We start from the raw sequence: 20,917 nt of genomic DNA, 5'->3' as shown, positions 1-20,917 counted from the left end.
TCAATATTTACCAAAGTTTGAATCTGTTCCTCCCCTGTTTCCGGGTTGGTTTTTCCCGCCGCTGCTCTGATCTCGGCCCCACGTGTTAACCCAAACTCGCACGCGACTCTGAGCCTCAGATACGGTAATGGCAGTCTGAGTTTTAGATTTGTACAAAGACGAAACGATGCTGTTTTCGAAGGAGACGCCATGGCGGCGGCTGGAGGGCATGTCGTTTGGCATGTACAGCTCCGAAGAAATAAGGTAACTTCCACGATGCAGGAGTTAAGAAACAAAACAAAACTGTTAGCATACAGCCAAACGTGCTCAGCTCCTACACCACTAATGCTAACATGGATCTGCCTTTCTGAGAACGATATGTCTTTATAGTTTTGTTTATATTTCTATACACAGTTAAACACTCGCTTATTGTCTTTATAATGCTGGATAAGGCATTGCCACCATCGTTGTGGTTTGTGACAGTTTGGACTCTACTAGTTATGAAAAGAAGGCAACCTAACACAATATCTGCATGGACCACACACATATAGTTTGTCTCAGCAATTGCTGCACATTGTCTGTTAGTATTACTTTGGTTTAATCCAGCTGCACTGATTTTTGGTCTGTGATATTAGCACAACATGCACTAACACAACACCACCACACCAGTGTCACTGCAGGGCTGACTTTGACCCAATACACTTGCTGTGTGGACGTTTTTTTGTGGTCCTGATCATTAAACAACAGGGTCTAAGGGGTCTGTCAACGTATGCAGAGCAACAAATGGACTTCAATCTGTAACTGAAGAAATCCAATCTAATGGATAACCAACAGAATGTGTCATTTCACCAGGGGTTCCTATGTTTATGCATGTGATTGTATGTATTTATTATGTTTTAGATGTGTTAATGTATTATACATTTTTCTATGACAGGAAACTCAGTGTCAAAAATATCACAAATTCCCTGCTGCTGGACAGTGTGGGCAATGCTGCCCCTAATGGACTTTATGATCTGGCACTGGGTCCAGCTGACAACAAAGAAATCTGTGCAACATGCATGCAGAACTTCCAGCACTGCCCCGGACATTTTGGTCATGTTGACCTTCATCTGCCCGTCTACAATCCTTTTTTGTTTGATGTAAGTGCTTTACACCATTTCCTTGCAGAATGTGTTTATGTCAATCTCAGTGTTTGATTGTTGTCATTTTGATTTTCTTCATCAGAAATTGTACCTGATTATACGAGGTTCCTGTCTGTCATGCCACATGTTGACATGTACAAGGGCTGCTATTCACCTTCTTCTCTACCAGCTCAAGTTATTAGATGTAGGCGCAATCAAGGAAGTCTATGAACTGGAGTGTGTGCTTAATCAGGTGAGTTTTAGACACTGGGATAGTGCACCATGTACTACGATGGTACAGCATAGGAAAATGTCTATAAGTGTTTCTAGCATCAAGGTTAGGTTTTTTATTTTTTTGGTGACATTTTCCTTTAAATGGCGTTCTTGCATACTAGAATAACTGGGTGTTTTGAAGCCTATCTGAGCTTTCAGATACACTCTGCACCCACTTCAACAGTGATAAATATGAAGCAGTTATATAAAAGTGAATGGAACCTAATGGATTGCTCTTGTTTTATGTCAGTTTTTAGAAGGTAATGCACGTGCATCAGGGACTCAAATCCAAGAAGCTTTGGAAAAATTTAGTGCCCCCTTTTTCAAAGCCAGCCAAGGCAGTCCAAGCTGTGCACCTGTGAGTAAAACGTATTGATTATATTTAATGTATTTTTAATGAATATGGTTTTATTAACAATATTTATTATATTACAAGTAACATGACATCATTTGTTATTTTATTTTTAATCATCTTCGGCTTGTGATTAACTGATGCGAGCAGATAAAGCATGTTTGTGAGCTGAAATCCTGCTTAATTGGTGAGTTTTGGAGGACCCAAATGGCTTCAAGAAAATGTCCCAATTGCAAGTAAGCAAACTACTTTCATTTGTCTTACTTTTTATCAACTGTAATCCACCAGTCTAGCATGAGAATCATGTTGAAACATTTTTTTCAACTAGAGCAAGCAAAGCGCAAGTGCGCAGAGAGCATAACAGTAAACTGATTGTGACACGTGCCGTTGGCAAAGATGACACCGCCGGAGAAGACACAGGCATGTTTTGTATTATTTTTATTTGCTTATTTGCATGTGCTTGCATTCTCAGATTTGTGCATATGTATACAGGATATGTGCTTTTTGGACATTCATTAACATTCTGTTTATTTATTTCTCAGATGATGTAAACATAGTTAAACGTGGGTACCTAACTCCAAGCTTGGCACAAGAACATGTTACAAAACTGTGGGAAAAAGAGGGTAAGCTGCATTTAAATTAATAAAAATTTGTTTTTAATTCACACTGGTTGAGCAGCATCATCCCCAAAGCAAATTTTAGGCTATAGTTAAAGTTTGCTCCGGTTCTGTCCATATATCGTACAATCAATTGTACTAAAACCAAGGCAAACTTTACTATGAATAACTGAGAATTTCTATGCTATGATCATTAAATGTGTTTCTATTTATCTTCATTAGGTTTCTTCTTGAAGCACCTTTTCACAGGTCTGGCAATGAACAGTCCCAATGGGTTCAGCCCAGATATGTTCTTCTTACAGTTGTTAATGGTTCCTCCGTGCAGGTAAGCCATCACACTAGTAGTAATTTTTTCAGCACCCTTTGGTTTCCAACATACTTAATATATTGATGTGTCTTTTAGTGTTCGTTGTTTTTCTTAATGCTGATATGTTTGTGTGTGGGGAACAGATATAGGCCTATTAACCGTTTGGGAGACCAGATGTTTACAAATGGTCAGACGGTGAACATGCAGGCAGTGATGAAAGACAACAGTATTATTCAGAAACTACTTGCCCTCATTGCAGCTGAGAAAGCCAAAAGTATAGAGGGTACTCAGTTGGAGCAGGTAGGGCTTTGTTTAGCCAAACACCTACCCTTACTTTTTAAAACAGAGTGTTGTAACTTATATACAACTATCCTTGATATTTGTATTAATTTACTTATTAATTTTTTTTCCAAAGATGTTAGATGTCAGTGAATCAGACCAGGCATTCTTAGTTGGCCTTACTGGAGTCACCCTCGCAGACAAACTGTACAATGTATGGATCCGCCTTCAGAGTCATGTCAACATCGTGTTTGACAGTGACATGGACAAACTAATGACTGAGAAGTTCCCTGGTATTCGCCAGGTTTGTTATGCATTTTTTATTTCTCTTCTCTTCTTCCTTCTGTACTGAAAAAAGATTCTGCTGTTGTAATCACTCACTAGCTTGAATGTATTTTAATTGATTTTAATTATTACTTTGTTAGTTTTGTTTATGCTGTAGGACTTTACGGTGTGTTTCTGCTTCTGAGACTTTTTGCATTTCTGTCAGCTTTTGGAGAAGAAGGATGGTCTGTTCAGGAAGCATATGATGGGGAAGCGTGTGGACCACGCCGCTAGATCTGTCATTTGCCCAGATATGTACATAGGAACCAATGAGATTGGAATACCCATGGTAATAAAATATATTATAAAACAAAATTGGAAATTCTGTTACAGTCTAATACTATTTGTGGTTGATGCTTGTCTCACTCAAGGTTGTTAGTTTTGATTGTCAACACAAGTGTGATTTGATTTAATTGTCAATTGTTTGGTACAATATTTATTTTAACATTTTTCAAATGCTGTTTAACTCAACGACAACTGCTGTTCTCCCATTAAATTCAGGTGTTTGCCACTAAATTGACGTATCCACAGCCCGTCACGCCCTGGAATGTGAAAGAGCTGCGGCAAGCTGTGCTGAATGGGCCCAATGTGCACCCTGGTGCCTCCATGGTGATCAATGAGGATGGTTCGCGTACTGTCCTCAGCAGCACTAATCTGACTCAGAGAGAAGCCATCGCCAAACAGCTTCTGACACCTAGCACTGGACAGCACCGTATACCTATGAAGATTGTGAGTATCCCTAAGGAATGATATCTATCCCACCTTGATACCGTCCAGTCTGATGAGCTGCAGCTTATTTTCAAACAGGCTATTGAGTGTAGGGAGTAACTTGTCACTTGAAAAACTTGGTAATTGCATTTCTTTTGTTCCACAGGTGAATCGACACATCAAAAATGGAGATGTGCTCCTCCTCAATCGGCAGCCAACGCTGCATAGGCCATCAATTCAGGCACACTGTGCACGCATCCTTCCAGGAGAGAAGGTGCTCAGGCTACACTATGCCAACTGCAAGGCCTATAATGCTGACTTTGATGGTGATGAAATGAACGCTCACTTTCCGCAGAGTGAGCTGGCCCGAGCTGAGGCCTACACGCTTGTTAGCACTAACCAGCAGTATTTGGTACCCAAGGTAAATATGAGATGTCACTGTCACTAGTATATCTGCACTTTGAATTTGGCCAGAGAAATAAACAATGGAGAATCTGTTATATTATAATTTCTTGGTTGAAAAGTTTTTTTTATTATTCATCTTTATCTGATTGGTCTATATTAACGTTTGATAGGCTTGGTCATTTTGAGTTTGGCAGCAAGATTTTGGGGAGCTTTCAAAATTAGACTTTCAAATCAGTTCACTGGAGGCTGGATGATGCAGCTAAATGTCTTAACAAGCTTTATTTGACTGTTATAATTATCAGTAATTGCTTGGTTATTCTTGTTACTTTATTTGTAAGAGAGAAATTCTTTTGTTCAAAGTATATATATAAGTGATCCCTAGTACATCACCACCAGATGTATCAATTGCTTAATAGTAGATTGACATATGCTAAATTATACTTTTTTTATATATATTTTTATTTATTTTTTTAATTGCACAAATTAAATTTAGATGCATATTTCATTTTCATGTAAGGTATCTCTTCCACACTCTTAGGATGGAAAACCTTTGGCTGGTCTTATCCAAGACCACATGGTGTCTGGCACCAGTATGACCATCCGTGGCTGCTTTTTTACACGAGACCAATACATGGAGCTGGTCTACAGAGGACTCACTGATAAAAATGGTAGAGTAAAGCTGCTCCCTCCTGCTGTCATCAAACCCCAGATGCTCTGGACTGGCAAACAGGTATCTGAGTTTATTTAGGTTCTTGGCCTCTATTGGACAGTTTGATTACAAATGAAATTGTATACAGTCAGTAATACTTTTCTCTTCTAAAAGATTGTTTCCACCCTCTTGCTGAATGTTGTCCCGGAGAACCACCTCCCACTGAACCTGACTGGAAAGGCCAAAATCCCCAGTAAGGCCTGGCTGAAAGAGCACCCTCGACCAGTGCCAGGCTACAAGCCAGACTCTATGTGTGAATCTCAGGTGACTCTCAAAACCCAATAGAAGCATAATTTGGTGTGCTTTAATACTGTGTCATTTCGTAGGATTAATGTTGTTTCTAACAAGGGTTTGTGAATTGTGGAATTTTAGGTTGTTATTCGTAATGGGGAGCTGCTGGTGGGTGTGCTGGACAAAGCCCACTATGGAAGCTCAGCATATGGATTGGTTCACTGCTGCTTTGAGCTCTATGGAGGAGAAACCAGCGGCAAACTGCTCAGCTGCCTGGCTCGTCTCTTCACAGCCTACTTGCAGCTGTACCGAGGCTTCACAATGGGTAAAAGCTAAACCTGTCAGCAAAATTTCATATAATAACAGGCAGAGTTGGTGGAAATAATTTCTGCTTGCTGTATGCTCATTTGCTTGTGCATGTGTGTGTTTATTTTACTAGGTGTGGAAGATATTTTGGTGAAACCTATGGCCAACATTAATAGAAAGATAATAATCCAAGAATCTATTCACAGTGGAGCCAAGGTTAGTCATTAGTTTTTTTTTTTACTGTTTTATGAAAGGGTTTTTAATTTATAAAACTGGGTAATTTTCAAGAAAATATAATTCTACACCAAGACCCAAGACAATAATTCAGTGTAGAAAACAGCTTGGTAGCTAAATTTAGCTGAAGGTTGGGACTTGCCTGTGACCTTTTGGAGGACAGAAAAAAAGCCTCATCAGAAATTAGAATATCATTGTGTGGAAAAATTTGCTCAGAGTGGTGGAATTCCAGTGTTTTATCTAATTGCTGATGCTGTTGACAGGCTCTCCGTTCTGCATTTAATCTTCCTGCTACTGCTGAAGGTCATGAAATGCAGGACCTCTGGCAGAATGCCCATCTGAACATAGACCAGCGTGATTTCAATATGGTGGACCTCAAATTCAAAGAAGAAGTCAATCAAGTCAATAACAACATTAACAAGGTTTTGTTTTGTTGTTGTTCTTTCTGTTTCCTGTTTGGCTGTTACATTTTAGATCTAAAAAGTTTTCAATTTGTCAGTCATGTAACACCTCTATCTTTTGAAGGTTTGCATGCCTCTTGGTCTCCATCGCTCATTCCCTGAGAACAATCTCCAGCTCATGGTGCAGTCAGGAGCCAAAGGTTCCACTGTCAATACAATGCAGGTGCATTACTACTTCTTTTTTATATAGCACATAGGTTATTGATGTATGGTGAAATGTATGTCTGTGTCATGAAAAAGACTAGTTTAATAACAACTTTGAGATTCAAGATTCTTAACACTTTCTTTCTGTGTTTTCAGATCTCTTGTCTGTTGGGTCAGATTGAGTTGGAAGGTCGTCGACCTCCTCTGATGCCTTCTGGGAAATCCCTGCCTTGCTTCCAGCCATATGAACCTGAACCTCGTTCTGGAGGTTTTGTAACTGGCAGGTTTCTGACTGGGATCAAACCTCCAGTATGTTTAGTTTTAAAACTGTACTAGTAATAAAACTTTCATAACTGTTTATGACATAAATGTTTCTGTGGTACTGTCTGGGAATACTTTTAAATGTGCTCTTGCTTGTTAATATTTGTCATAATTTATTATGAATGTTACACTTTCAGGAGTTCTTTTTTCATTGTATGGCTGGGCGTGAAGGTCTGGTGGACACTGCTGTCAAAACAAGTCGTTCTGGATATTTGCAGAGGTAAGCTATCTTTTTGTTGTATAATTATTAGTATTCCGTTTTAAAATGATAACCCCCTTTTGCACTCTATTAGAGTGGAGAGGACAGTGCATTCTCTCTAGAATTAGGACATTCGCTTTAGAATTAAGCTGTAAAAAAAGGTTTGTTCCACATTCATCTAGTGCATGAGATTAAGTCATACTGTTTTGGATTTCGCAGATGTGTGATAAAACACCTAGAGGGTCTGGTGGTTCAGTATGATCTGACTGTGAGAGACAGCGACGGCAGTGTGGTTCAGTTTCTTTATGGAGAGGATGGTCTGGACATTCCTAAAACTCAGTTTTTGCAGCCACGCCAGTTCCCGTTCATCAAAGAAAACTATGAGGTTGGGAACACTGAAAAATATTTTACCATATGGTTGACCATCACATTTCCTTATCTGCATTTGCAGTCTTTATATTGTCATCCAGTTTTCACACTACAGAAATAGATTATATTTACATAGTTTGTTTGATGTATTAAGCATAATACACTTGTTTCAAAGTTGGCAGTTACAAGACAATGAATGCTATCAATGTTAGATGTAATGCTACAGAACTCTTTGCAGTTGGCACAAGGTTTAATTTAATTTAAAGACACACAAGCCTTGTTTTAGCTGGCATACATTTTTTTTTAAGTATCAAATCCTGAAGTACAAAAATTCACCCTACATATTTCATCATGTAGTTTGTATATTGTTCCACCCTTGCATGTTTGAGTGCATGAGCTATAATAATTGTAAATTATTAATTTATTTATTTATATAAAGGTAATCAGAAAATCTAAATGTTTGGATGAAGTGCTGGCTAAACTGGACCCAAAAGCAGCAGAATGTCACTTTCAAGCCATCAAGAAGTGGAAGTCAAAGCATGAACATACATCAGCCAGGAGTGGAGCCTTTTTGCTATTTTCTCAGAAGAAATTAGGGAAGATCAAGTCAGAGATGGAAGGACTGTCTGAAGACTATGTCAATGGAAGAAATGCAGCAACGTTACAGGTGTTGTTTTTGTTAAATTGAGTAAAACATGCATAATTTACTATAACATACAACACGTCAGTGGAACATACAGATAACAGCATCAAAACCAATCAGTTTTGTGATTAACGTAGGTTTGTGGTTTTAAATGAAGACCCTTTTTTTTATGTTCTTACAGCTGATGGAGAAATGGAGAACTATGGAAGATGGCGGCCGAAAAAAATATGTGAAGAAGTGTTCCCACTGTCCAGATCCCTGTCTAGCTATTTTCCGACCTGATATTTGTTTTGGTTCTGTGTCAGAGACATTTGATTCGATCACTGAAAACTACCTGAGTCAGTTAAATATCAAGCAGGAATTTGCTTCTTCATCTGAAAAATCAGACTGCGAGAGGTGAGACCCTGAACTTTTTAATCACTGAATGCATTGTATGGCATTACTTCAGTATCCTTCAATTCCATTTCATCTCCCTTTTGTTATGTCTTACACATCTGTAATTTCTCTAGTCATGAGCTTTGAACAGATGCAATTTTGGTCAGTTGCATTATTGATTCTTTGACCCTCTGTTTGTGTTTATGGTACAGATTGAGACATCTCTTGCAGCTCAAGTGGCAGAGGGCATTATGTGACCCAGGAGAGGCTGTGGGGCTGTTGGCTGCCCAGAGCATTGGTGAACCCTCCACACAGATGACCCTCAACACCTTCCACTTTGCTGGCAGAGGAGAGATGAACGTGACCTTGGGAATACCTAGGTCTGTGAACACTTCTAGAATATGTTCGACCGTTTATGAAAAATTTGTTCATGAGAAGATATGTAAATGTGTTTATGTCAAAGGCTAGTGATTCTACAACAACATGTAAGAGCTGTTGATTTTAAACGAATTTTCATCATTTTTCCCTGAAGAAATCTATTACTATTCTTCGTCGCTAACGTCTAACATTTAAATAATATAAAACTAATTACTAAGCTATGTAAAAAGGATGAATTGGAATTATGACTTAGCCGTAAATGCTACAGTAAAATGTCTTTGATTACAAAATTTTGTAATGTAGGGGAATGTCTTGTATCGTGTTTGTGCTTATTCTAGGTTACGTGAAATCCTCATGATTGCCAGTTCCAACATCAAGACTCCCATGATGAGCATTCCTGTTTTATGCAGTAAGAAAGCCTTGAAGCGTGTGAAGACCCTTCGTAAACAGCTCACACGTGTGTGTTTGGCAGAGGTATATGCTCTCTCTTTTTTTAAGCAATATTAAAAAATTTTCAGCTAATACACACATCAAAGAATAGAGGTTTAATTAATTTTGCAGGTGTTGCACAAAGTAGATGTGGTGGAGACACTTCGTATAGAGAGAAGACTAAGCCAAAAGAAGCGAATCTTCACAGTCACATTCCACTTCCTGCCTCCAGAGCGTTACCAAGAGGAGAAGTTGCTGTTACCCCAAAAGATTCTTAAATTCATGGAAGAAAGGTGAGCTCATTGATTATTTTTATATATTGGGTGGATTTGAATTAGCAATCTAGTGCTATCAAGTTAATACTCCTGATGCACTGTAGTATAACCATGCTCTGAGCAACTACTAATGCACAAGCAGTAGTTTATTTACCACTATCTATGCCTCACTATTTTGTTAATTCTATGTTTTTGTGTAGGTTCTTCCGTTTACTTCTGGAAGCTATGAAGAAGCTGAGTGCCAAACTTGCCTCTCTAAATGCGGTGGACATGCGCAGAGCCACATCAAAAGACATTGATCATGATATAAATAATTCTGCAGCTGGCCAAGTAAGTTTCCAGGAATCTGTACTTGCAATTACAATAAGTGAGTGATTAAAATAAACATTAAGGCTAGGCGAATTATTAAAAATATATATTTATATTGCTGAGTTGTGTGTGTGTGTTTTTTTTTTAAGTTTAGATGGAATCCTATATATAAAATAAAAATGAAAACTGAAAAATACACACACAGAGCATAATTGCTTTAACAAAAGTTGCATTGTACTTTTGCAGGATGATGGAGATGGGGATGCAGAGGGGGAAAGAGTAGTGGATGATGAAGCAAATGAAGGTGATGAAGATGCCACCGATGCTAAGCGGAAAGAGAAACAAGAGGAGGAGGTAAAGAGCATTGAACATGTGATCGTATGTAAAATTTTGGGTTCCCTGGTTAAATTACCCATTTTTAATTTGTGTACATCCTCTACAGAAAACACACTTAGGCACTCCTTTAATAAGCTTATACTGGAAAGCTTAAAACACAAAATGCAAAAGCTAAAAGCTAATTTAACTCATTAAGTCATTCCTTAAAAAAATCATTTAAATATTTTATCATGTTATCTAAATCTTTGCATAGTGTTTCTATTGAAATTTCGACTTTATTAAGTAAATGTAGTTTAAATTTGGGAAATACAAACATTTTAGTCATCCATGCTTAGAAAATGTAAAATATCATATTTTGTGACATATATCACATTTAGGTCAACTTAGCTTTTTTTTTTTTTTTTTTTTTTTTCTTTTTTTTTACAGCTTAGTTTTTACATTTTAATTTGTCATTCATCTGTATTTTCACAGTAGCAGTTTCTGAAACTGTTTTGCAACTGCTGTTCATGTTCTAATGACATAAATATAGGCATTTAAAATATCTGCAAAAAGGGACTGAAGTGGGCTGAAATATTTTGCAGGTTGATTATGAGAGTGAGGAGGGTGATGAGCAGAGTGCTGATGAAGATCAAGATGATGTGGCAGAGGGGTCTAAAAATACAGAAGGGTCTGAGGAGCTGTCAGAGAGAGCATATAGGACTTCTCCAACGTTGCCTTCTGAGTCTTCCAGCAGCCAGCAGGACTCTATGAGAGTTAACAATGTATTACAGATCAGCAGCACTATTGAAAGTTACAAATATGATGAACAAAATGGCATGTGGTGTGAGGTACATGCAAATACTCTACTCTGGTATATTATGTTTTTTTTTTAGTTCATACGCATGAACTGTATTTCCCCCACATGTTAAATTTTAACTCCTCCTTCCAGGTCACCCTAGCCCTACCATGTAGCAAAGTGCATTTTGACCTCACCTCACTAGTGGTAGCACAGGCCCAGAATGCAGTAATCATGGAAACCAAGGGCATCACACGTTGCTTGCTTAATGAGGTGACCAACAAAGCAGGTGCCAAGGAGCTAGTCCTGAATACAGAGGGCATAAATATGCAAGAAATCTTCAAGTATGGAGATGTGAGTACACACAAAACCTAATTTTGATTTAAAGGGAAGGTAGTGAGTAGATATAAAGTATATTTATTGATTTTTATTGTTTTTCCCCATGTTGTTGCACATACATCTTCTGGAAACAAACAAGCAAAAATAACCAATAGACATCTTGTAGATCAACAAACATAAGTTAACCGAAATATTAGCAGTATATGAGCAGTTAGACTTCTCTTTATGGAAGCTACACATCTAATGTACTGACGCTACAAGACTAGAGTGACTAAAAAGTAATTGAATATTACTTGTTACATTTTCCACATTTAGGATTAAAGAAATCCACATCTATTACAGATTATTTTTTATATCTTGCAAAGATGAATTCACATCAGATTTTTTTTGCAGAACCATTCTCTTTACTGCATAAATGTAGTATAACCTTGTGTTCACAACAGCAGTGACATGACGAATCAGCTTGCACTTTCAATAAGCTCTGGCATAGTCAGCTTAAACAATAGGCAATGAAAACTAGGGATGCACAGATTTAAAAATTTTTGGGCGGATACAATAACCCATAATTAGCACCTTGGAGTAGGCGATACCGATAATAACCGAGAATTTATCTTTTTGTAGTCAAGCAAATTCACATTGGATTAAACCAAAACACATTCCTGTTGTCAGAGGACAAGCCTGTTCTTCTGTATTTGTATATTTCTGTTCTTTTTATCCTTTAAGTTTATTAGATTTAGTTCATTTATGCTTTTATCAAATACTTACTGCTGGTTCTGACCAGCATAATGTGGGCCAGAGGGAGAGTGTGTTTGAGCAAGTGCTTGTAATGATTTATCATCGTAGTTCAGTAATAATCTTTCAGGTGTTTTATATAATAAGGACTCCTACACTGGCGTTTGAGAGTATCTTTGTCGTTTAACCTGCTGCGTGTGTTTGCAGAAACTGAAAAATGTGCATCTGTGCATATTTGCAAACACAAAAATGCCGCCAAGTTATCAGTTTTAATATTGGCTAAAATTCCAATATCAGACTGATAACAATAATTTAAAAATCTAAATATCAGCAAATAATATATCGGCCGCCAATATATTGCACATCACTAATGAGAACCAATTATAGTGGTGCCAGTTCTCCACTGTCACTGTGAAACAGTGCCCCATATTTTGTTTCCAGAATTTTTTTTCCCCTCTTAGATATGGAAGAAGCTTATGGCCTTAGTTTCCAACTTCTCTGTCCTATACAGTGTGTCTTTACAGATATATTCGTAGACATGACCCCAAAGAATACTTAGAAAAGCATTTCCGAATCTTAAGAAGCAGCATGCCAACTTGTGCTTTGTCTAGCCTAAAACACTACTGAAATCTGGCAACCTGAAGCCGCAGCTTGGTGGTATTCAGCATGCTCTGTAGATGCTTGAAAAGTTTAAGCGCCCAGATAGAAAATCGGTATTGTTTTTGTCATACATGGACAATAACAACGCACATACTGACTGCCCTATAAGTATGGACTTTATAAACAAGTGGTTTACCTCCCTAGATTTTAACTTTCAGGTGGAACTTGTCTGGTTAATGATTTAAATGTTCATAAGCTATGAACAACTCTTGATTTGGGTGACAACAAGTTTACATTTTTCAAAAGTTTTTTTTTTTTTTTTAAATGTTGTATAATGTTTAGTAAAAATTTGCCATTTGTCCAAACTGTTTTTCTTCTGTCTTTAAAGATTCTAGACCTGAATCGCTTGTATTCAAACGAGGTCCACTCCATGGCTAATACCTACGGCATTGAAGTGGCTTTGAGGGTCATTGAGAAGGAGATCAAAGATGTGTTTGCTGTTTATGGTAAGTCAGAATGCACAGTGATTTACTTTATCAGGGCCATTTACTGACAGTAAATTCACATCTGCTATGTCCCTTTTGTGCAGGTATTGAGGTAGATCCACGGCATCTCTCCTTAGTGGCTGACTACATGTGTTTTGAGGGAGTTTACAAACCTCTCAACCGGCTTGGCATTCAGTCCAACAGCTCCCCACTGCAACAGATGACATTTGAGACCAGCTATAAATTTTTAAAACAAGCCACAATGTTGGGTATGAAACTTAATAATGAGTACAGATTATAAAAAATGGCACTAATTACATCATTAACAGTAATTAATAGGAGCATACAGAGCTTGCTTATTTATTAATTTATTTTTTCCCTTTTTACAGGTTCATGTGATAAGTTAAACTCACCCTCTGCTTGCATAGTTGTGGGAAAAGTTGTGAAAGGAGGAACTGGGCTCTTTGATCTCAAGCAGCCTTTACAGTGAGCATGGAGGAGGAAGTGGACATTCTGCACACTGCTCTACCTTGGATAGGATAGAATGTTAATATTATCCACTTTTTTTCATTAACAGACTTGTATTTATTTTTCTGCATTTTCAAATTGTATGGCTTGCCCTGCTTGAATGTGTAGTGCATCGCCCTTTATATTGTTATCATTTATTATGATGAAAATCGGTTTATTTTGTGGCAATAAAAACATTTGAGGTTATAAATGAGCCATCTGCTATTCACCTCTTAATAAATATCAGAAAAGATCTTTGTCCCTCTGTGATATTGCTAGATGTTTAACATGTGTCTAGTACACAACTAATACCCTTTTCCCAGACAAAGAAGCCTAGTTCTGACCACAGAGCATCCAAGTCTCCATTGAGGAGAGGGTGTTGTTCAGGACTAGGTGTAATCCTTGACCAGGAAATCAAAGCAATAATTAACAAAAATTTGTGATTATCATTCAGTGAATCATTTAAAATCTGTTATGAATAGGGAGAAGTTCCCTGTAAGTTACACAAATATGTTCCAATCAAGCACAAATATTAGGTCACATGCAGCACTTTAAATCAATGGATCTATCAAATGAATTGGCTGAAAATGTTACTCATTTTGTCACCAGTTCACAATAGAGCATAAGCAATATTAAAGTCATATAACTCAATAATTGCATTGCGTAGGTGTGAGTGAATGAGTGTGTGTCTCTGTGTTACCCTGTGAACGACTGGCGCCCCCTCCAGGGTGTATTCTCCCCTTGCGCCCAATGATTCCAGGTAGGCTCTGGACCCACCGCAACCCTGAATTGGATAAGGGTTACAGTTATTGAATTAATTAATTTCAATGCCAGGTTAAACGCAGTTAACTGAAACAGAAAGTGAATCCACTTATTAGGAGGCTTTATTGTATTTTATGAAGTTTAAAAAGTTAACACCATGGGTGGGCATTTTCCATGTGCAGAATGTGTCTTATTGTATTTGTTCAACTTTAACATTTGTTTTTATTATTCAAATAAAAACCCTTAAAATTGCAGCTTTAAATTGTTCTGATGCTTTTTTGACCTGTAATAGTGAGAACAGAGCCTCTGTCAGTACATCTCTGCACTCCATTGTAACTTTTGGAACAGGATAGGAAACCATCTTCTCTTGCAGAACCTCCCTAATTAAAACATGGCTGTCCTAGTGTGGGAACCCACGGGAGAACATAAAATTGGTACATTCAGGGGTACAAATAAAATGTATTTATTAATTGGTTGTTATCTCTTGTGAGTTGTGCTTTATCCGAAATAAGTAAACACAGTCACTTATAAATGTATCTTTTTTGTTTTATTTTTATTAAAATCACATTGGTAGTTTTAATGTACCCCATTTACTAAGTGCATCTTTGTATATGTGCTCTTTATTATTATTATTATTATTATTTCCAACATCACACTAATGTAATTTTGAAGAAAATTCCTATGTGAAGTTATGTATATACTGTTGTCTTTTCACCCCCCCCCCCCCCCCCCCCCCCCCCCCCGTCTGTAGGGAGCTGTTTTCCCACAGTGCAATGCGGTGCCTTTTTGAGCGGCAGCGACTCTCGGCGGGTGGAGAAAGTGGCATGTTATGATCTTTCATTAAATTAAAACTCGTATTTCACTTAAAATTAATTTTACTGCTTCTTCTCTGAGGGCTCTGTGTATGAGTTAGAAGGAAAGAGGCACGTCTGCGGACCCAAAATGTCTTTGGTTTGTGCAAGTAAGTGTCTGTTTGTGTGAGTTCTCTGCTTCTGGTCGTGGATTGTAACGATACTCAGCGTCACTGTACCGTTCTGTTTAGAAAAGCATAGAAACAGATAATACAATGGACATTTATACAGATTAACAAATCACAATAAACGATTTAAGACAGCCAAGACATTGATATCTAATGTAGCTTAGTGTTTAGTTTGTACTCAAGCTAAAGTTAGCTTCGTGTCCGCCGGCTTCTGGGTTGCAAATTCTGCTCCACCTTAAATGCTGCAGTAGTCACGCGTAATGCCAACTGATGTTGAATGTAGCCAACGTAGCATTTAAGGTGGAACGAAAAATTCCTAATAGATACGAACTTCAGCCTCGTTAGCTTGTAGCCGTACAGTTAGCGAGTTTGCTAACAGCATGGCACCCAATGTCGACACTGAAGTCGAGTCCCGAATCACTCCCTACTCCCTTCGTAACGCAATATATACTTCACTTATTAGATTCTTCAACAAGATAGTGCACTAGATAGTGTGTCAATAATCAGTGCGAAAGTGGTTCGGTTATACAGCCAGGGCACTTTTTGGTATCACAGCGTGGCATTTCCTACCTAGCTAGTGATACATAGTGCACTCTGTAGGGAGGAGGAAGCCGTTTGATATTAAGCCAGAATTCATTCGAATTTTTGATTAGATTTAAACCATCGATGTGAGATGTTAGTAATATAAACGACTTCTGCTGCAACCGCAATATCTTAATTAAAATGTCCATCTTCTTCATTACTCTGGTGTTTTGATCCGGACTTAGACCATCTCTTAGGTCTTGGCCAAATTTTGGTTCTTTGATCCGAGGCAACTTACACACAATTAAAGTTCAGATCAATCTGAAAAGTCTGAATGTCTGGACCAAACAAATAGGTTTGAAAACACTTTTAAGTACCTGTGTTTTACCATTAATTCATTAAATAGATTATTTCTTTTTCTCTTATCTGCAGTCTCAAACGAGGTCCCGGAGCACCCTTGTGTCTCTCCAGTCTCAAATCAGGTGTTTGAACGGCGTCTCATTGAAAAATACATTGCTGAAAATGGAGCTGATCCCATTAACGGGCAGCCTCTGTCTGAGGAGCAGCTTATTGATATTAAAGGTAAGGCTACAGTCTCGGCAAGTGGAAACAGCTGATAAGATTTGCATTTTCCAAATGTTTCATATAAAGGTCATTAATGCATTAAGACTGAGACATTTCTGAGAAACTTGGTGGTTGTCCTTTTTGTCTGTAGTCTCTCATCCTATTCGGCCAAAGCCACCTTCTGCTACCAGCATCCCTGCCATTTTGAAGTCTCTGCAAGACGAGTGGGTGAGTGAATTATCTCAGCATTTCTGAATACTGTACTTCCATTACTCAGTAACTGATGCACAAATTCTTTTAGGATGCAGTGATGCTGCACAGTTTCACACTGCGCCAGCAGTTGCAGACAACACGCCAAGAGCTTTCTCATGCACTTTACCAGCATGATGCTGCCTGCAGAGTGATTGCTCGTCTTACTAAAGAGGTCACCGCTGCAAGAGAGGGTAAGAACTATGTATTTTTGTGCTTTATTTTACATATTTTTATATGCTTTGTTCATAAATGCAGTTCATTTAATTAATCTAAACATTCACCTCATACACTTTCCATAGTAGAATGAGTTGCAGTAATTTTTTACTGAAACAGATCAATGTTCTGCACCTTAAAAGTGTACACCTACAACATTTCTGTTTTAATGCCTTTACTCATTGTCTCTACAGCCTTGGCTACACTCAAACCTCAAGCTGGCTTGATTGCCCCTCAGGCAGCTCCTGCATCCCAGCCTGCTGCTGTGGTTAGTGATTTGCTTAGTGTTTATACAGCTGATATTAAATACATTGAAGTGTTTCTACTTTCTGATATCCCATGTAGTAGAAGTATATGTTACTATGTGAAAAGTTGCTGAAGTCTTTGCATTCCTTAGGGTATGGGTGGTGAGCCAATGGAGGTCAGTGAACAAGTTGGAATGACACCGGAGATCATCCAGAAGGTATTTGCTGTCTACATTTTCTGATATGTGACATCAATGGTGGTAATTCTCATTATACAAAATTTTGTGATTTGTTAAGAAGTAACGGATGACATTTGTTTTCCTATTTTAGCTGCAAGACAAGGCCACTGTCCTGACCACAGAGAGAAAGAAGGTAATGGAATAATAGTTTACAGGTTTTATTGAATTGGTAGAGCCCTGATAAAGGGGTATTGCTCTTTATTTGTGTTTTAGTCACAAATTGGATGTTCAGATATTAAAATTGCTCTTTTGTAATTTTTCTTTCTCAGAGGGGAAAAACGGTGCCAGAAGAGCTGGTTAGAGCTGAGGATCTCAGCAAGTATCGCCAAGTGGCTTCCCATGCTGTGAGTTGTTTTTGTTTTTTGTTTTTTTGTGTACAGCCGTGCATGAAAGATGTAAATTATATTTAGCCCCGTTTTGAAGCTCTGGGCAAACAGTTTTGCTTCACTTTCTCTTCAGGGTCTTCACAGTGCTAGTATTCCAGGAATCCTTTCTCTGGATCTCTGCCCCACAGACACCAACAAAGTACTTACAGGTATAAATTCATGTCTTAATTGTATTTATTAAAGAAATTTGAATACTATTTATTAATTAATAAAATATGACCAATTTTAACATTGAAAAATGATATTTGAACAGCATACATCTATACCCATGACTCTCAATCAATGCTCTGTTGTTCTTCATTCCATTTAGGTGGGGCGGATAAGAACGTGGTGGTGTTTGATCGCAGAGATGAGCAGATTGTAGCCACTCTCAAAGGCCACACCAAGAAAGTCACCTCTGTCATTTACCACCCCTCTCAAGTAATACAATTTTTTCTTACTTTCTTTCTGAGATACATGTATGCAAACTTTATCTTGGTATTCCACAAAGGTTTAGGGTTTAGCCTACAAAATGATGGTTTGAACTCTCAAATTTTGGCTTGTTTTACTTTCTTGCAGTCTGTGGTGTTTTCAGCGTCCCCAGACAGCACTATCCGTGTTTGGTCCATCTCCGGTGGCAACTGTGTTCAGGTGGTTAGAGCTCATGAGGCTGGGGTTACTGGCCTGTCCCTCCACGCTACTGGAGATTATCTGCTCAGCTCCTCTGAAGATCAGGTTAATTCTATACACGCAGTTTGAAATTCAGAATTTTATTGATGTGTGATACTAAAACATTTTACTGGAATAGCTTATAAGGACACTTGTATCGGATAAGAACAGAAGCACTGATCAGAAGATGACCATGGATTAAACTTTTTTTTTTTTATTTTATCCTTTTTCTCTTCTCCAGTACTGGGCCTTTTCTGACATCCAGACTGGTCGTGTTTTGACCAAAGTCACTGATGAGACTGCAGGATGTGGTATGTAGTTCTCTACCAGAAGTAATTTTGTGCACTTTTACTGTGTCATCACTTTAGTTTGCTATAGTTCACTTGTTTGTGTAATGCTTTCCTTACCTTTTTTGTTCTTCTGTCCGTAGCACTGACCTGTGCTCAGTTCCATCCTGATGGTCTGATTTTTGGCACTGGTACAGCAGACTCTCAGATTAAGATCTGGGATCTTAAGGAGAGAACCAATGTGGCCAATTTCCCTGGCCACTCTGGCCCAGTCACTGCCATTGCCTTCTCAGAGAACGGATACTACTTGGCGACTGGTAAATGATTTATGCTGATTTATAATTATTACTGCTTTTTTTCCCCTTCCCTTTTTGGACTGGGGGGCTTTTGTCTAACTTTGTGGTTCCCTTTCTCTTCTTATAGGTGCTCAGGATAGTTCTCTGAAGCTGTGGGATTTGAGAAAACTAAAGAACTTTAAGACGATCACTTTGGATAATAATTATGAGGTCTGTACTTCTGTTTTGTGGTTATTCGAATAAGTATTGCATATTACTGAAATAATATTCACCTGCTTGTCTTCTCCCTCTTTTTCCATAGGTGAAATCTCTTGTCTTTGACCAGAGTGGAACATACTTGGCTGTTGGAGGATCTGATATCAGAGTTTATATCTGCAAACAGTGGTCTGAAGTCCTCAACTTTACTGGTGAGTGTAGCAGTTTTACCGTAATATACATAATTAATGTTGTTCCAAGAGCTGTCATAATAACACCATTAGGCACAGATGAATCGTTTGAACTCACTGTATCATCAGTTGTCATTTTAATTAAGATTTTATATGTCGTCTTTGCAATTGAGGGTAGAGTCTCTATGGAAAATTTAGAATATATCGCTTATGAAGTATTTTAGAGTCCTCAAGACCTATGTTTAGATTTTGTTGTGATTGAAATTTTTGTTCTGTTTTTCAACATTGGAATTCTTGATTAATGATCAGAAGTGTAATCTGTAGTTGCGGCTCCAGCATAATGTTTTGTTTACCTCTTTCAAATTGTTCTATTTTTTGTTTTGTCTGTTTGACACTTGACAGTGACTTGTCTCTTTATACTCTGAAAACTAATTAGCATTAATTTCAAAGCTAATAATTGTCTAAACGTTGCTAGACCATTGTATGTGAACATTATATCAGAGGTTGAAACAATGAATTTCTTATGTTTTCTTTTTCTTTTATTCCTTTCTTTATATTCTCATTAAAATTGTCTCTTTCTTTAGATCACACAGGTCTGGTGACGGGGGTGGCATTCGGTGAGCATGCCCAGTTCCTGTCCTCTACCGGAATGGACAGAAGCCTCAAATTTTACAGCCTGTAGAGCAGAAGAGGGCAAGAAATATGGAGTGATGGGCAGAGAACAGTAGAAATAACAGTAATCTAGTGCACACAATCCATTCTAGTGGGTGAGAAATAAGACAAGAGCAGTAGAACCCATTCACATGAAAAGGATAACGCCCTGATTATTTCTTATATTTCAGCCTATGTTTGTAATGGCCTACAAAGATTATGATTCATTTAATTACACATTATTATGTGGTGACAAGTGAACATGATTAAGACGCAGACCGTCTCTCCCATTTGGTCTTTAATCTCATGACTGTTTTTCCTTTTATGAATTTCTCCTTTTACCTTTTTTTTTTTTGTTGAAAATTATTTCGATCTTTTGTTGTACTTGTTTCCAATCATATTTTTTCCCTGCTATTTTCTTGTAGTAATGCCTTTACTGTTTTCTTCATAGCTTGGTGATCTTGCTGTTGGTAGTCTCTTGCATCTATTTTTTTTTTATTTTTTTAACCCTGTTTTGAACTGAATCCACAGTTCAAATTAGATTTCAATAAAGACGTAATGCTGTTTTTAATCTTTTGTGGCAGTGTGACTGACTGTGTATTTGAACTTCACACCATACTGTAACAATATTATTATATTAGTTGTTATTACCTGATAAGATACGTCTTAATCAGCCTAAAACCCAAACATAGTTTTTTTTGGTTATTTTTTAAGTGTGTTTACTGGAATATTATAAAGTAAATAGGAAATGGGCATGGCGATGTAAATTAATCGGGTGGCAGGGCAAAATCATTACCTTTATGTAGTCAATTTATCACTCAGTGCAATGAAACAGAAAAGTACTGTATGACAAAGTTTGGGAACATCTGCTTAGACAATGTTTCCTCATTGATACTGATGCTGTGTCTTTCTATTAGTGTTTGGGTTTCTGAGCGTTAAAAAAAGCCTTTGTTTTTTTAAATTTG

At 37.8% G+C, this 20,917-nt stretch overlaps 2 protein-coding genes across 2 annotated transcripts; both read left to right on the top strand.

The window, feature by feature from the left end:
* The first annotated feature begins 106 nt into the window (after window positions 1-106).
* polr1a (RNA polymerase I subunit A) lies at window positions 107-14,468 on the top strand. Its single transcript, XM_066649386.1, has 34 exons — window positions 107-243; window positions 914-1,118; window positions 1,204-1,353; window positions 1,624-1,731; window positions 1,876-1,961; window positions 2,054-2,145; window positions 2,268-2,348; window positions 2,565-2,667; window positions 2,793-2,949; window positions 3,065-3,232; window positions 3,419-3,541; window positions 3,754-3,981; window positions 4,127-4,381; window positions 4,904-5,095; window positions 5,189-5,338; window positions 5,447-5,630; window positions 5,745-5,827; window positions 6,109-6,267; window positions 6,371-6,469; window positions 6,607-6,759; window positions 6,909-6,991; window positions 7,190-7,355; window positions 7,779-8,006; window positions 8,164-8,378; window positions 8,570-8,737; window positions 9,074-9,209; window positions 9,297-9,457; window positions 9,640-9,769; window positions 9,995-10,102; window positions 10,666-10,911; window positions 11,013-11,213; window positions 12,919-13,036; window positions 13,120-13,284; window positions 13,405-14,468. Exons 1-34 carry the CDS (start codon window positions 167-169, stop codon window positions 13,503-13,505), a joined length of 5,079 nt encoding a protein of 1,692 aa, XP_066505483.1. The 5' UTR covers window positions 107-166; the 3' UTR covers window positions 13,506-14,468.
* Window positions 14,469-15,076: 608 nt separating this feature from the next.
* Window positions 15,077-20,430, top strand: prpf19 (pre-mRNA processing factor 19). The gene is made up of 16 exons (XM_066649496.1): window positions 15,077-15,245; window positions 16,218-16,367; window positions 16,501-16,577; window positions 16,651-16,792; window positions 17,009-17,082; window positions 17,212-17,277; window positions 17,390-17,431; window positions 17,568-17,642; window positions 17,758-17,833; window positions 17,995-18,104; window positions 18,243-18,398; window positions 18,574-18,643; window positions 18,763-18,936; window positions 19,043-19,125; window positions 19,217-19,322; window positions 19,886-20,430. Exons 1-16 carry the CDS (start codon window positions 15,227-15,229, stop codon window positions 19,981-19,983), a joined length of 1,518 nt encoding a protein of 505 aa, XP_066505593.1. The 5' UTR covers window positions 15,077-15,226; the 3' UTR covers window positions 19,984-20,430.
* Window positions 20,431-20,917: the final 487 nt, after the last annotated feature.

Source organism: Hoplias malabaricus, chromosome 17 (assembly GCF_029633855.1).
Source record: "Hoplias malabaricus isolate fHopMal1 chromosome 17, fHopMal1.hap1, whole genome shotgun sequence".
NCBI lineage: Eukaryota > Metazoa > Chordata > Actinopteri > Characiformes > Erythrinidae > Hoplias > Hoplias malabaricus.
This window is presented reverse-complemented; position numbering and strand designations above follow the sequence as displayed.